This window comes from Vigna angularis, chromosome 10 (assembly GCF_016808095.1).
Source record: "Vigna angularis cultivar LongXiaoDou No.4 chromosome 10, ASM1680809v1, whole genome shotgun sequence".
NCBI lineage: Eukaryota > Viridiplantae > Streptophyta > Magnoliopsida > Fabales > Fabaceae > Vigna > Vigna angularis.
In genome coordinates, this window is record NC_068979.1 from 5,516,707 (window position 1) to 5,534,184 (window position 17,478).

The 17,478-nt window shown below is 32.6% G+C and overlaps 2 protein-coding genes across 2 annotated transcripts; one reads left to right on the plus strand and one right to left on the minus strand.

Annotated features, from left to right (window-relative positions):
* Positions 1-5,745: 5,745 nt before the first annotated feature.
* Positions 5,746-6,519, minus strand: LOC108335376 (protein RALF-like 34). The gene has a single exon (XM_017571389.2). It carries the CDS (start codon positions 6,412-6,414, stop codon positions 6,025-6,027), a length of 390 nt encoding a protein of 129 aa, XP_017426878.1. The 5' UTR covers positions 6,415-6,519; the 3' UTR covers positions 5,746-6,024.
* A 6,944-nt stretch (positions 6,520-13,463) lies between these two features.
* LOC108335513 (transcription factor HEC1) lies at positions 13,464-14,624 on the plus strand. The gene has a single exon (XM_017571538.2). It carries the CDS (start codon positions 13,661-13,663, stop codon positions 14,393-14,395), a length of 735 nt encoding a protein of 244 aa, XP_017427027.1. The 5' UTR covers positions 13,464-13,660; the 3' UTR covers positions 14,396-14,624.
* The last annotated feature ends 2,854 nt before the right edge of the window (positions 14,625-17,478 follow it).

Consider the following 17,478-nt stretch of genomic DNA (forward strand, 5'->3'; position numbering starts at 1 on the left):
CTTTTTTTTTATATTTTAAGTATTTAATAATATTTTTATATTATTCAAGTTATTTGAGTCAAACATGTCAGTAAGTTAAAACATAATATAATGTTAAAAATTATAGATATTAAATGTAAAAAAAAAACACATATATAAACATTTTTCTAGAAATTTAGAACAAAATTTTATCATTTATTAAATAATTTGAAGAAAAAAAAAATATTGATCAGTGAAAATAATATTGAATCAAACTTATTTAAGGAAAAGTGTAAATAAAATTTTACAATATATCACAAGTTTAAATTTGAGCCATCTGAATGCTCCATTAATGTGGAAAGAGAAAGAGAAAGATTGTTGAATATAATGGGGAAGTATAAGGTATTTTTGAAATAAAAGAAAATAATGAAGAAATGTAGAGTATTTTTAAAATAAAAAAAATAGTGAAGAGGTGGAGGAGCACGGTGGAGGGAGCAACGCCCCCTAAAAAGACTATTGTTCATTTGTTTGTATAATTGGGCTTGATGGTGTTGGGTCAAGGTGTTTACTTTTCCGTTATTACATCGTACACCCCTACAATTACTAAGTGCATCCCCACAATAATAAGAAAAAGACTCAAACACTCTTTATTATTGTCGCCGCCGCAACCATCATATGCTGCTTCAGACGAAGAAGATGAGGGAGAGAACGTTGCAGACTAAGAAGAAGACATAAAATGCAGAAAAATAACTCTTTTAAAATTTTTTTTAAACAAATTTCGTATTTTTCAAAAAAAGTAATTTAGAACATATTTTATGTAGGACTATTTCGGAATACTCATTCCAAAAAGTATTACTTATTTTTTGAAAAAATGATTCCAGATATCCTATCCCAAAAAACTAATTCTATAATATATTTCATGCTTTTTGGAAATTTTGTTCCCAAAATTACATTTTAGAAATTTTATTCCAAAAATGTGTTCCAAAAATCTTGTTTAGAAACTTTTGAAATGCTTCTTTCATAAAGTTTTGGAAATATGTATTCCAAAAGACAATGGAGGGTAAAATTATCATTTCAAAATTTGAGGTGGTGGGCGAAGAAATTGTGAAGGTGCAGGAAGTGAAAGAGTTACTTTTGTTTGTTTAGTTGGACACATGCAAAACTTTTATTCATAATAAAATAAAGAGCATTGCTCCCTCTATTACCAGCACATTTTTACTCTAGTTCGTTAAATTCTTTTATTTTCAAAATTATCTTTAATTTAAGTATTTTTAGGTTAAAGGTTAAATTTTTTTTACTTTTATCATGAATTTTTAATTTATTTCTTAAATCTTAATTTTACTTCATTCATATTTCTTGAACGCAAGAGTTGTACTCCTAGATTATGTCAACTCAATTTTCTTCTACCTAGTTGTACCTAATTTGACAAATTCATTAGTCACCATGTTATCAGTTGAGTATCTTAAAAAATGTTGTACTATATTTTTTTATATCATTGGATATTCACGTATATATTTTATATTTTTTAATTTTAAAAAAATAAAATATAAACTTAGATTATATTAAAAAAACTTAAGTACAATTCAAATCAAATTATATCAAAAATTAGTGCAAATAAATTGAACTTTTTTAGAAATTAAATTTAAATGAATTGCAACAAAATATAAATTCTAAAAATTTAATCTCTTATAAAATAAATTCAATTTTATAGGTCTAAATAAAAAAATAGAAATATGTGAACACAAATTTTAAATTATTGTTAAATAATTAATAGGTTTTCATTATTAATTTTATTTTCATCATTTAAATTTAAAAGATTAATTAACTAAAATTCAATAATAATTATTAGGTATAATCGAATACATGATAATTTTATGTACTTCATCAGCAAAAGATAATTAAATATCCATATCTGATGTGGATACAACTAGGTAGAAGAAGATTGAGTTGACATGGGGGTGGGGGTGGGGGTGCAGTTGCTGGTTCAGGGGATATGAATAAGGTAAAATTAGGGTTTGGAAAATCAATTAAAAATTCATGGTAAAAGTAAAAAAATATTAACCATTAACTTAAGGATAATTTTGGAAATAAATAATTTGAGGAGATGCAGGGAGCATGCCGTTGTGGTGGAGGGAACAACGCTCTAAAATAAAGGGTTAAATATGTTTTTAATCCCTAAACATGCTATTTTGGGTTTCGTTATTCCTTGAAAGTTTTGTTCATTTTCGTCGTTTTGTTCATTTTCACAAGGTTTGTTCATTTTCGTCCCCTTAGTTAAGAAACTCATATTTTTAGTACTTAAAAAGCAACAACGTTAGATTTTTTGGAAGTGGCTAAAGGTGAGCCACGTGGGATGCAACTTCCCCGACAAGTGTGTGTCACGTTTCTCTTTTTTTTTTTCCTCTTTTGTTCTCTTTTACTACTCTCCAACGGAGCAACGTCCACCGCCTCTAACATCGGAATCTCAAATTCCGGCAACCACCTCATGCAAGCCGTCGCGACTGGCTACCACCACGTCGGTCTCCGAAAAGCGAAACCGCTTGCTACCGCGCCATAACTGTGTCGCCACCACCCAGAATTAGGAATGACAATTTTACCCGCAGGCACGGGTATTCGCGGGTAAAATCCGCAACGGATAGTAACTATTTGCGGATATTTACTACCTGCAGGTAACGGGTAGCGGGTATTTTAATACCCGCTTTTAAACGGGTACGAGTAGTATACTACCCACCCCGCAGGTACCCGTTACCCGCAAAAAATAAAAAAAAAATTTATATATTTTTTTAATTAAATTTAATTAAAAATACAATAAAATTATATATTTTTAGTTTAAATTTAATTAAAATTAAATTTTAATTTACATTTAATTTAATTTACATTATATATATTTATATATATATATATATATTTGTATTTTTATTTAAATTTTATTTTTAAAATGTATTAAATATTTTTTTTTGCGGGTATTCGCGGGTACCTGTGGGTTTTAAAATACCCGCGGGTATTTTTTAAACAGGGTAACCGGCGGATAACGGGTACGATTTTATCCGGCGGGTTAGGTTGCGGGTACGCACTACCCGTGTCCAACCCGACCCGTTGCCATCCCTACCCACAATAGGGATGACAAAAAAAATCTGTGGATACGGGTATCCATGGGTAAAATCTATGGCGGATAGTTACTATCCGCAAATATTTACTACCCGCGGATAACGGATAAGGGGTATTTTAATACCTAAACGGGTCGGGTACGGGTAGTATATTACCTGACCCGCGGGTACCCATTACATGCAAAAAAAAAAAAATTATATATATTTTAATTAAATTTGATTAAAAATAAAATTAAACTATATTTTATTAGGTTAAATTTAATTAAAATTAAAATTTAATTTATATTTAATTTAATATATATATATATATTATGTAATTTTATTTTAAAAATGTATAAATATTTTATTTTTTGCGGGTATCCGCGTGGGTAGCAGGTTTGATAGCAGGTACAATTTTATCGGGCGGGTTGGGTTGCGGGTAGGCACTATCCGTGCCCGACTCGACCCGTTGCCATTCCTAACCCACAACCGCAAAGCCTTAACAAACCGCCAGCTGCCATCATGTGCAACCATCATGGTCGCTGCAAAGCCATCGCGAATGCGCCATAGCCACCTTCTCCAGCAAGCTTCGACCTCCATAAACGTGTAGAAGAATAACTCATATCGCAAACAACGTCGTTTCTAACGCGCAACCTTAGGTTGCCATCAACAGCGGGGAGTTCAATGTAGAAACCTAAACAGAGAAACCGAGAATCTCAATTCAGGTACACTAATTATGAATTCATCTTCTCACGCAACGTTCATCTTATTCGCGACACAAAAGTTTTCCCTTCACACACAGAGCCAACACAATCCTGCAAGAAAACCAAAGAAGCAAAAACAAAAATCAGATCATGAATTCCTCCCTAAACTAAGTGAAGCCACCGTGAAGGAGAGGGAGAAACCATGTTCTCCCGCAATAAGCAGAAGCAACATTGCCTCAAAATCAAAAACCCTAATTTTTTGGGTGGGGAAGGGACTGCCACGTGGACCCTCAAAACCCTAATTAGAAACGTGACACATACTTAGCAGGAAAGCTAGCATCCCATGTGGCTCACCATTAGTCACCTCACAAAAAATCTAACGTCCTTACTTTTTAAGAACTAAAAATACGAATTTTCTAACTAAGAGAAAGAAAATAAACAAACTTTTCGAAAAATCTAAAATAACATGCAGGAGTAAAAGCATAATTAACCCTACAATAAATAACAAACTTCCATATAAATTAATACAGTAAATATGATTGAAAAAAAACTACCTGTATATAGTGTTTGTTTCAAGAGAACTAAAATTCATATTCAGAAAATATATTTCCCAAAAATCATGGTTTTTATAAATGACTATACTTTGGGTTCTTAGTCATAAATACTTACAAAAATATTTATATTATTTTTTTAAAGTAAAAAATAACTAGACTTTTATTGAAAAGTTTAATAATTTATTATATTGAATTGTTTAATAATAATACCGGGCTATTTTAAGCGGTAATTTTTCGCTTACTACAGAATTCTCACCCCACATAAATACATTTTTGTAAAAACATTATTAAAAATATTTCCAAATAAATATTGTTTTTAACAGTGTTTTTTTATTTGAAATGTAAAATACATATGAAATACAAATCGTGAGATATTTAATTTTAAAAAAATTAAATACTTTTCGGCTGTCAAATGTCTTTTTAGTCTATTATTAGACATTTCTTTTTCATTTGAAAATAATAAATGTGCTAAAAGGAATTCCTATTTTTATAGGTTGTTATCCTTTCAAGAAAACATTTACGTAATTTGAGTCTTAGAAAATCAAAACCATGAAAGAAAAAAAAAGTGTTACTTATAGAGGTTTGATTCCCATTTTTTTATTATCCATTCATCGATTAATGTCTTCAAATAAGAATGTTTTTAGTATGAAGACACTGCGCAGTAAACTTTTTAAATAATTACATAAACTTGTTTACATTTATTTTCTTTATTTGTTAAATGAAGCAGACCATACTCTTAGATTAGACCAAACACCAAAAGAGTGTGGTCAGACAGTTAAATGAAGGGAAAGATGTGGCATTTATGAGGAGTAGTGGTGTTATAGACAATTTTGGTGAATTGATAAATCATAAATGTTAGGGAAGTTGTTGCCAAATAATTTAAAATTCTTGGTCCCTTAACTGCAATTCTAGAAAAGTACCCAACTGTACCAGATAGCAATTGGATAGACTTCAATCATCCTCTTCATTGCACTTTCTTTTTACTTTATTCATCAACACTACTGTTGTTATCCAATATCCAATGAATTATCACAAGACAAAAAAAAAACTATATTTTAATGAGTTGTTTTTATCATTTTTTTGGTAGACTCGAATACAAAAAAATATTCATGTAATTGTATATTGATTATAAATTATAAATATCAATTAAGTTTATTAAATGAGTTTATACACATGAGAAGAAAATGGTAGAGTAGGAGGTATGTGTCATCTCGAATTTATGATTAAATTACAATATCAGAACATTGGGATCAATTTCCAAAACTGTTTTAAAACAATAACTTTTTAGTGCCTGAATAACGTGTATTAAAAGCAATGAACTAAAACAAATTTAAATTAAACAAAAAGAAGAAGGAGAAAGGGAAACAGGATACAGAACTGGCAACGCAACGAGTTTGATTAACGATGGATAAATAAAAAAGATAGAAATAGAAGGACAGCACATTTAAGGTTCCACCACGTGTAGAGTTGCAATATTCTCATTACTTTAGGGTTTATACAAACGAATAAATAGAAAGAAGCAATAGAAAAAGAGCATGCAATGCAAGCAGATCCTTTAGCGCAGCGCAACGAGATGATGCAAAACCCCAATCCCAACCGTTACTCAAACACGACAACAATTGACTTGCTTAGACAACTAACCAAGCTTACTAGACTAAACAAAGAGCATCCTAAACAGCGGTTTTTATTTGCGATCTGAGGCGCGTGTGATGAGATCCGAAGTCATCTCCGGCAGCGCGTGATGACAGAGCAGCCCCTTGAGTAGGGATGGACGGGTCCACGCGCCTTGTAGCAGTTGTGAGTGTAGTAAGATCTTCCAGAACGAGGAGGACACGGGATTCTGTTGGCAGAAAGAGCACCGTAGGAGATGTAGTACTTCATTCGACGCCAGAACAATGATCTCCGACTAAAACCGCTCTCGACATCTTCTTCCTCGTCTTCGTCAAGATCATCGTAGAGTGACATTGTGGTCGGCCAGTCCAACGCGTCGGACATGAGGTTGAGGCCAGACTCTTCGATCTGCGCGTGGACGCCACCGTGGTGGGTGAAGAGGAAGCATAGGAATAGAGCGAGGGAGAAGGAGAGGGTGAGAAGAGGAAGAGAAGAAGCCATGGGAAGAGAGAGTGAAGTGTGGAGAGTGAAGAAGAAGTTATAATTTGGTGTTAGGGAGGGGACAGAAGACACAGAGTCACATGGTGTAAGCGCCAAAGCTGGTACCTTACTGGTTTACAGCTGTGCTCATCAATGCCTCAATTTACGCGTGTCCTCCTCTATTATCGTGCGCCCCCACCTCATTTTGCCTTAGATTCCATCTGACGGTGGAGAACGTGTTCGTGAACTTTTAATCAAAAGCACGGTAGAATATGTTTCTTGTCGTGTCGTGTTACACTGCGCAACGGTACGTAGTAAAAGCGCTGCGGTGGTGCCGACGAACGGTGATTTGAATTAAATGTGGATCACTGGCTCCATTGTTCGTAACTAAATCTGGTAGCTCAATCAGCTGCAATGCCTAACCTAAAACAACCACGACGGTGCAACATCATAAATCCTCATAAATTATATTATAGTCACAGTCGTCAGAAACAAAGCCATTTAAAGAAAAATAATTTGAATTTAGCAATTTTAACTTCAGTCCAGTTTTTTCCGCTTTCTAAATTTCCTGATCATTAATAAAATGCATTTTTTCTCTGTTATTGTAATAATAACAAATAGTTAAAAACAATATTAATAATAAGAAAAAAAATAACAATTATATTTTTCTTTTCAACAAAAGACTTCTTTTTTTCTTACCTCTTATCCTTTTTATTTTCTTTTCACTCCCTCTAGTTTTTGCTTCTTACTAAACAAAGTATTAGAGAGAAAATTTGTTTCAGAATCACAAACATACATTTTTGGGTTGTGACATTACTTTTGGTGAAAAAAGTGGATCATGGATTGAAAATACAAAAAGGGGCAATTCTAAATATAAGGAAAAGAGAACAGTCAAAATTAGAGTTTTTGCAAATTTTGCATACACAAACACTTCATTCCTAAAGCCCAAATAGCAACCCATCACATTACATGGCTGTAGTCCCTATAAAGCAGGCCCATAATAATTATTTTTTAAAGTACTATTCATGGAAATATATATTCGTACTTATCAAAGTCCAACCTATAAGTACTCAAACGCTCTCGCCATTTTCAACTTACGCCACAAAGATGAAGATATTCAGTGTTACATGTAACATGAGAGGAATAAGTACTACGATTTGGATAAATTACATGGGTGCAACAGGACATGTTGGTCCTCACCCAGATTCTGCAACTTGGGTAAACAAAAATGTCCTCTCACAGGATCCTTTGTCACATACAACTCAACAACTCCATGCTCACAAACCCCACCATTATGGGAATGCCATGGCAGCAAAGGCCTATCATGTGAGGGTGAGAGAGTCAACATAACCTACAAGCTTGACGTTCCATTAACCTCCTCCATTTTCATTCTCTTCCCCTCTCCCCACAAGCTTTACGTTCCACCCACCTCCTCCTCCATGCATGTACATAATAATTGTTGCATGATAATGACAAGTGCTATGCAATTGAGAAAACCCATGAGAATGGTAGGGTTTTGCTGGTTTTCAATGTTTTCTACTCCTAGGAAACCACTGCTTATGTTATGAAATATTCCACCCTCTATCTAAGGACAGTTACAAAGCCTCAAGATCAAAGTGACTATTAAGAAGGCTGCAATACTGAAATCTGACCTGTGTGGGGAATCCGGTTAGAAGTGTGTACAGGACTGTGAAACCCGGTTGTTTCAAATCATGTATATTGAATTTTGAATTTCGGTTTTGATTGCCAGATCCTATGCATAGAATCTGATAATTATTCATCATATTATACAATCCGATTAACTTTCAACCATTGTCAAATACATTAATGATTTTGAAATCCGATATTACTATCACATCGTACAGCAAATTTTGGAATCCAATTCAAAAATCCACCGAAATACAGAAGTTAATTCAACACCACCAAATCTGGAACACAATAATCAGATTTCAAAATTTGAAAAAAAAAAACACCGTAATCCGGTGCACAACCGCCCACCCGACCCCAAGGTTTGGGCTTGCACGAAGTCAGTACGAGGGAAAGGAAAATACAAATAATATATATTCAATTATTTGATATATAATTTGTAAGAACAAAAGGGGAAGTATTGGGTTACAGGAAGAAGCCACTAATGGTATCCATGTTTTTATGATACAAAGATCCTTGTCAGAATCATGAACTTTTCTTCTGTTCATATTGCCTCACAAGCTTATGCGATTTTAAAATACACATGTTAAAAATAAGATAATATTTCAAAATGATTTTAAATTCAATATAACAAGGAAATGGTAAATATTTTCTTAATTAAAGAGAAATGCAAAATGTTGACACGTTAGTTTAATATTAATATATTATTTTTAAAAAATCTTTAAAATATAATTTCATAAAAAAAATTAATCAAAATTCAAATCACATTAATGATGAAAATAAATTTGATATTTTTTAAAATTGAATTGTTTTAAAATATAACTTTTTTTAAAAAAATCTTTTACAAAATAACTTCACAAGTCTAAAATTAAAAATATATGAAATTAAATTTTAAATCATTATTTCATTATTAATCACATCCTAAATCATTATTTCATTGTTATTTGAATTTTAAAAAAAATACTCAAATAAAATTTATTAATAACTATCAGTAGATATTGGATATTTATACCTTAATACTATGGCCATTAACAAACAGAAAATTAAATAGTCATATCGATCAGTATTCAAATAAAATAGTTTAGAAGTAAACATATTCTTCCAATACATAAGTTAAATGTTATAGTTATTAGAAAATCCCGGAAAGATTAAACTTTTTTCTGAAATAGAAACCTTGTTCTAACTCTACAACCAAATGATGAACATGAAATTTATGCATAGTTAAAAAAGCACACGCAAATAAGATAAAAGGGACCACATTTTTCCGTGGAATTTAGTTATACAATTTATCTTTTTATCAGTTTTTTTTTTTTTTTTTTTTTTTTTTTTTATGTGATAACATGCTACAATCTGATAAATGTTTGCAGACTTCTCTTTTTTGAGTTTCCAATACGTCTCCCACTTTGAAATGGGTCCCTGCAACACAAGCTGAAATTATGGTTTTATCTACATGCTATTATTTGATACGCGAATCTTATGAAAGCTAGGTCTTATGGCATCAGAAACAGTGATTGGCTTGCATCATTCTGCTTACTTATGATATTAGTTTATCTTTAATACTTATATAAATGAATAATTTTTTGGAGGACTGTTTTTAATGTTTGTTAATGAGGGGTATTCAAACTTTCCTAAATGTAAATATTTAGGCGACAATCATCTCTTTTTTAACTGTATGCTATCCTAAAAATATTGACATTTTGAAAAAGTCATGTCACTTCCCTACAAAACTCTTAAACACCCATTCTTCTAGTTTTACATATTAAGGTTGAATAGTATTTTGGAAGGTTTTTTCTTCTCCATTTTCTATTTGATTACACGACTTATTATGACGAAAACACTGGAAACATTAAAAACATTAAAAATGAATCTTAGAATAACATGTTAAATATATTCAAATTTAATAAAAGTAAAAATTTATTACAACAACCAAACAATCAAAGTTGTAATACCGATATACATAACATATATAATTGTCAAAGACAACTTAAAAAATATTCCTAACATATAAAATACCTTAAAAACCTCTATAAAATCAAACACACATACAAAGTTTTGAGAATGACATGACTCAATTTCAACACACACACACACACACACACACACACACACACACACACACACACACACACACACACACACACACACACACACACACACACACACACACACACACACACACACACACACACACACACACACACACACACACACACACACACACACACACACACACACACACACACACACACACACACACACACACACACACACACACACACACACACACACACACACACACACACACACACACACACACACACACACACACACACACACACACACACACACACACACACACACACACACACACACACACACCACACACACACACACACACACACACACACACACACACACACACACACACACACACACACACACACACACACACACACACACACACACACACACACACACACACACACACACACACACACACACACACACACACACACACACACACACACACACACACACACACACACACACACACACACACACACACACACACACACACACACACACACACACACACACACACACACACACACACACACACACACACACACACACACACACACACACACACACACACACACACACACACACACACACACACACACACACACACACACACACACACACACACACACACACACACACACACACACACACACACACACACACACACACACACACACACACACACACACACACACACACACACACACACACACACACACACACACACACACACACACACACACACACACACACACACACACACACACACACACACACACACACACACACGAATTTCATTAATTCTCATAATAATTCTTTAAAGATCGAAAGAAAATACTTAAAACAATTATTAGTTTAATCTACTAATTCAATAGAAAAACGTCATTACAATTTTGAATCATATCAAAACATCATTCATTTTAATTTTGTTTATAATGATCAAATCATAATTTAATCCATTCCTGATTTAATTCCTATAGAATCTAAAATCAGAATGCGGTTTAATATTATAAAGTCGTGACATTAAACACTCCGTGCAAAATTCAATTTGGATCACGTGATCTCGTCTTTCTAAATTGAACTTCAAGAATTAGTTCTTTATGGATGAAGAAATTCAAATTTTAATGAGTTTATAGAAAAAAAAAAACAAAACAAATATGTTTCAATTTTCAAAAAACATAAAAAATAGCAAAAGACTCAAAGCTCAACAAGCGATTTGTTCATTTTGAAACATTGAAAATGTAAAAGCCAATGCAATTTGAATTAGTAAAAAATAATGTTAGGAGAAAAAGTTATGACAAAAGGTAACCAAATTGCTAGATTAACAAAAAAAATACAACATTAAATAATTATGTACTTTGAATCTAATTTATTATCTAAAAAACAACAATTGTATAAATTTAAAATTTGTTTTTAATACATAATAAATCCTATAAATGTGGACATAAAATATGTTCCATCACATTTTTTTTGTATGAGTTTGTCGTTAAGATCTTTGAGATCTTTGAGGTTGGATGCTCATCAACGATTTGATTTAAACCATTTTTTTAGTGTAAATTTTTATTTTTTTAAGAAGTAAATTGTAATTTTAATTCAACTTTAAAAATTTGGATAATAAAGTAAAGTTTGTATCTATTTATATATTTTGAATTGTACTTATTTTTAATCGACGTAAGACTTTCAATACATCTCCTCACACAAGATAAAAGTGCATCTTGTATATGGAACTACGGATGATTCAATAGCGAATGAAACAATAGAGTGAACAAAAAATTAATTTTTCTAAGATAAATTTTAATTCATGACTTTGATATCACTTTAAGAAATAAACTTTAACTCAATCTTATAAAATTAGTTATGAGATTTGTATTCATTTATATATTATATATTGGTTTTATATTGAATCATACTGAGATTTCACATTCAAATATTTTTCACTATGCTTAGATGAATTTTTTTCATATTAAGTCATCTTTATGATAAAAAAAATCATTTTTTAATATGTATTACACTAAAGACATATTCTATTTTTGGTAATTTGTTATGTTATTTTTACCTCTCTCAAATTTTGGGGATTGAATTTAGTTCCACTTAACAATCATTCTTGCTTCTTGCATTGAAGAATTATCTTCCTCAAAATGTGTATCTAGACTCGACTAAATTAACATATATATGTGAATCAAGGAAAAGAATTAAAGGATAAATCCAAAAAACAAAATTAGATATTTGAAGAGCTACATATTTGAAGTCTGATGAGGTACCCTTCACATGATTTTACATTGTGCAGGTTAATATATGCATGCTTACCCCAATATGAAACAGGTTAATTAATTTGCTGTGTAGTAACATATTTTTAAAATAAACAGAAATTAGTTGACATAAAAACATATGCCAGGAAAAGTAAATACTGAACACCACTTGGCACTGGCCAAGAAGATGTCATGTATTGGAAAACGACAGGTGAAATGGTTAAGAGAAAAGGATAAACAGCATGCAATGCAATGCAATGCAATGGAAGCTTTGAGTGAGTTGAGTGAAGTGGAGAAGCATGAAGCATAGGGGAGTTACTAGGCTTCTGAATCCACCTCGAAAGGCGTTCCCAGAGATAAATGGGTTGAGTTCATAATTCCAGATACCCTCCTACACTCATTGTTTCAGATTCACTTTCCCTTTCCTTTTCCACTGTTTTTCCTTTTCTTTCCATTAACTCTATCTTTCCACGAACCAATAAAGCATATCTCTTACTCTATATATACTTGGGACCACTATCCCCACGCTCTTATCTCCTTCATCATCTCTGCCTTCATTTCGCCACTGTGGGAGAGGACTAATTAACCCTAAATTTTATCTCCCATTGTTCTTCTGACCACTCTCATGTGACAGTGGGGCTACCAATCCCTCCCTTTATTATCTCACTAACTGCTAAAATATAATTATATTCATATTCAACCCAAACAACACCAACCTACATTTCAGTAAAAAGGATCCATCCATGGCATATTTCAAGCAAGGAATTCAACCCGGTTCATGCACCTTGCACCAGCATTCAACCATTATATCCTCCATCCCAACCCTACCGCAATGCCTGTGGTCCCTCACCTTCTCATCGTCAACCATTGATCTTAAATGCTCCCAGCTTTGACAATTCACAAAGATAAACATCAACGGTGCTCCACAAATCAACCCTTATTCCTATACTCAGCCCCACACGTCATGGGCGGTCTCCAATTAATAAAAATGTCAAGTCCATCATAGATTTTCTTCCCTTTCCATTCTTAGATAAATTTAAAAACACATTGCTCTCAACTTGCTATAAAAAGCCCTTCCATTACCTGCTGCATTGGTCGGTTAGAGAGATAATAATCCTGCACCACTTTCTGCAATCTCTGCACTCTTTTATATTATTCTCTATCTCTCTTCTGCAAAGTGCAAACCCTACTTACTTTCAAATCTCCTTCTCTCTCCCTTCCCATACTCTGCTCCCAACTTTTCTCCCTTTCTTCCATTCCTCCGTGTCTCTCGCAGTTTCAAACTCATGGACGTGGACATACTCAAAACTTCCACGAGTGATACCAGCATGGACATGATCATGATGATGCAAATGGAAAAGTTCCCGGAGTTATGTGAGCCTTTTTATAACAACACCACTCCTCTCTACCCAGAAAACGAGTTCTTAAACTCCACCACCTCCACCACTTCACTACCTGTGTTCTCCAACGTTAACCCAAACGTTATAACTCCACCACCCACTTTGATCAATCCACCGCCACCACCTTCCTCTAATTTTGTTCTCCAACAACCCATGACACCTCCTCTACAACCCAACCCTTCGTTCTCGGAGAAGAAGAATTCCGTGGCGGCCATGAGGGAGATGATTTTCCGCGTAGCGGTGATGCAACCTATTCATATAGACCCTGAATCTATCAAGCCTCCCAAGAGAAGGAACGTGAAGATTTCGAAGGATCCGCAGAGTGTGGCAGCGAGGCACAGAAGGGAAAGGATTAGCGAGCGAATAAGGATCCTTCAGAGATTAGTCCCTGGTGGGACCAAAATGGACACGGCTTCTATGTTGGACGAAGCCATACACTACGTAAAGTTCTTGAAGAAACAAGTCCAGACGCTGGAACAAGCCGGAGCAAGTAGACCCTTGAGCGTTTTTGGCTTTCCTAGTACTGTGTCCAATAATAACGTTAATTATTCCTCCTTCATGAAGAGTTGCCAACCGTGTCATATGCTGGGTTCTGCAGCTTCTAAACACATGCTGAGTTGAGTTGAGTTGAGTTCAGAAGAACCGTTTGCTTCATACATGCATGAAAAATGAAAATCAATGAATTATATATGAGCTGTATATTGATCTTCATCATAGTTTTTTTTGTCATCGATGGTGCATGGGTTATAAAGACAGTCTTCGCCAGTGTAATTTTCGTTGTTTTAAGAATTTCTTTTTCTCTTTTCATACCTAAACTGGGAAAGCAATCAATAAAACTGATATGAATGAATATCATTTTCTTCATCTTTGTTCTTTTTTGTATTTTTATAATCAATCAATCTCCTTAATTAATTTCGTTTATATCTAATGAGAACGAATGTCAGAAAAATGTTTGAATAATTTCAAGCAAATCTTATGAATGATCTAGACTCTTGCAGCAATCACTGAAATATATAATATAATAAAATGTAAATATATAAAACAAAAGTTTGACCGATCTTGTTTTGGTCTTCTAAATGCCCAACTCTAATGGGCCATTTTCGGTTTTTCGGCCATCCGTGTGTATCTTTATGAGGGATCACATGCAATGGCATATAGAGGTTTACTTTAACCATAGACACTCCAATACACGGCGCAACCAGCATGCATGCATGCATGCATAATTATTGTTTATTTCTCATAGTAATTACAAAAATATATTATTTTTCATAAACTTTATTATTCTGTTATAAACTCATCTTATTTATTGTTTTTTCTTGTTTCCTTGTTATACGAAAAATTGTACAAATTTATTTAAATCCAATAATCACACTGTATGTTTTTTATTGTGAATATTGGAAAAACTACCTGAAAAGCTGTCGCAATGAAAGAAAGAAACCAGATCAAAGAAAAGAGTTATATTCATTTTATCGATTTAACCAATACAGTTTCTAATAATCTTAAGAGCATGACACGTTGACATCACATTTTATTCTACTCCCATCCTGCACTCAAGTAAGTTAATATTTTATTATAATATACGATTTTATTAATAAAATAAGTTCCAAATGGTTGTTTTATGAACAGTGGTCCAAAATAGCTTTTCCTAATCTTAAATCACACTGACACTCTTATTTAACATATACTTCTTTCTCATCTTTCAATTATTGTTTTGTTGTAACACTTTTTTTATACATACAATTTTTCTAAAGGAAACCGTGTGATTTCTTTTAGATGTCTCGAGAAAAATTACAATTATGGGTGGCAATAACTGATTTAGGATTAAAATACTGTTGTTGGAATGAAATTTTAGTTCCCAATCATGGGTGGAAAGAATATTTAAAGGCTATGAATATTTTATTATATTACTTAGAATTGAACTTAAAGATAATAATTTATGAATATACTTTTGTTCTTAATCCTGTAAAACATTGTTTTAATAACAAATTGTTAAGTTCATGCGACTTAAGGTAACCTATTTTTGGTTGGAACCTTAGTTAAGATTACTAATGATATATTACTTTATCCATCAAAAGAGATAATAAGAGACAAGGAATGTCAGATAATGAAGTACATTATATCTAAAGAAAAAAAAAGTAAAAGTTTACAGATTTAGAGTAAGTAAAATATTTAGATATATCTAATAAAAATTTGAAACATGTGCATATCCGAGTTTACATTTAATGAGAAGTCTTTTTTCATTAAAAAAATATGCCCTAATAACATTTGAAGACTTAAGTACATATATTATATAGATATGAACAGACTTTCATGGAAGACCTAATAATTTCTCTACACCTAATCATCCATTTGAGGCATTCTAGAAGAGGAAAGGGCCCCTGAGGTTAAACGAAGTAGGTTGCCCCCCACGGCAAGGTCGAATAATTTGGTTGTTCGTGTCTCAAGGATCATGCTTCACAAATGTCTCATTTATTTTTTCTTACCCTATATATGCTATCAGAGTGTGCATTAGAAAAGAAAAAGGAAGTGAAAGAAAAGGTGAGAAAAATATGGAGAAGTGAATAGAGAAAATGAGGCCATGTGAAATAGACTAATAGGGTCCCATGGAGGCAATGAGATAGGGTTTTTAATTATTATTTTTGTTATGTGTTGGTGAATATGAACTAAAGCACCTTGCTATCAGCATATGCATTATCTCTGCACCTTCCCACCTTCTCTATAGTGCATTGTATCCTCCTCTGACACATTCCTTATCGTATTCTTTCATCTTTTCTTTCACTTTTCATTTCTTTTTTATACACCATTCTCCATATTTCATTTTATTAATATTTTAAACACTTAATCAATAATTCTTTCACAAACTTACACTAGCCCTATCTGTAATTCACCTGCAGATATTGTCCTAGATCGATGAAAATGAGATAAGCTTCCTTCATCATTTCTCATATATCTACACCGACATTGCACTGAAGTCGATATATATATATATATATATATATATATATATATATATATATATATATATATATATATATATATATATATATATATATATATATATATATATATATATATATATATATATATATATGTACGTTCTTGTATTTATTGGTCAATAAACAGGTAACAGAAGGAAAAGAAGAAGAACAGAAAAGGCCAGTGAGAATACATTCAAAATTTGTAGCAAACTGAGGTGAATAATGGTGAAAAATGCAAGGAAATTTCAGAGACAGGGACTGCAGCATTTATTTCCTTATCTACCTATCTATCCATTTGGATATTACAATATTATATTCTATATGACAGCGACTAGTTGTTGAACTTCGTAATGGTATGCTTAAGTGATAGAATGGCTGAGAAATATTATTAAAATTACTTTGTTACTCATATCTTAAATTCAAAAATATATTTTAATAAGTACATAATTGAAATTGTTTTAAAAGCTTTGCGTTATATTGATGTTCTTTATCAGGTTATATATATGTATATATATTTGACCTAATTAACTGCGCAGATGTAATTGAGATGTCGCGAGCATGATAATGGATGGAGTAACAGGTGTTTTGGTGAAAAAGGACATGGAGGAGGTGATAGAGAATAAGAAAGAATAAATGATCGAGAGGAACAATGATTGAATTCCCATGTATTAATTATGAGAGACCAGAAATATCAGAATATATACCAGCTATGTTTTTACTTTACAA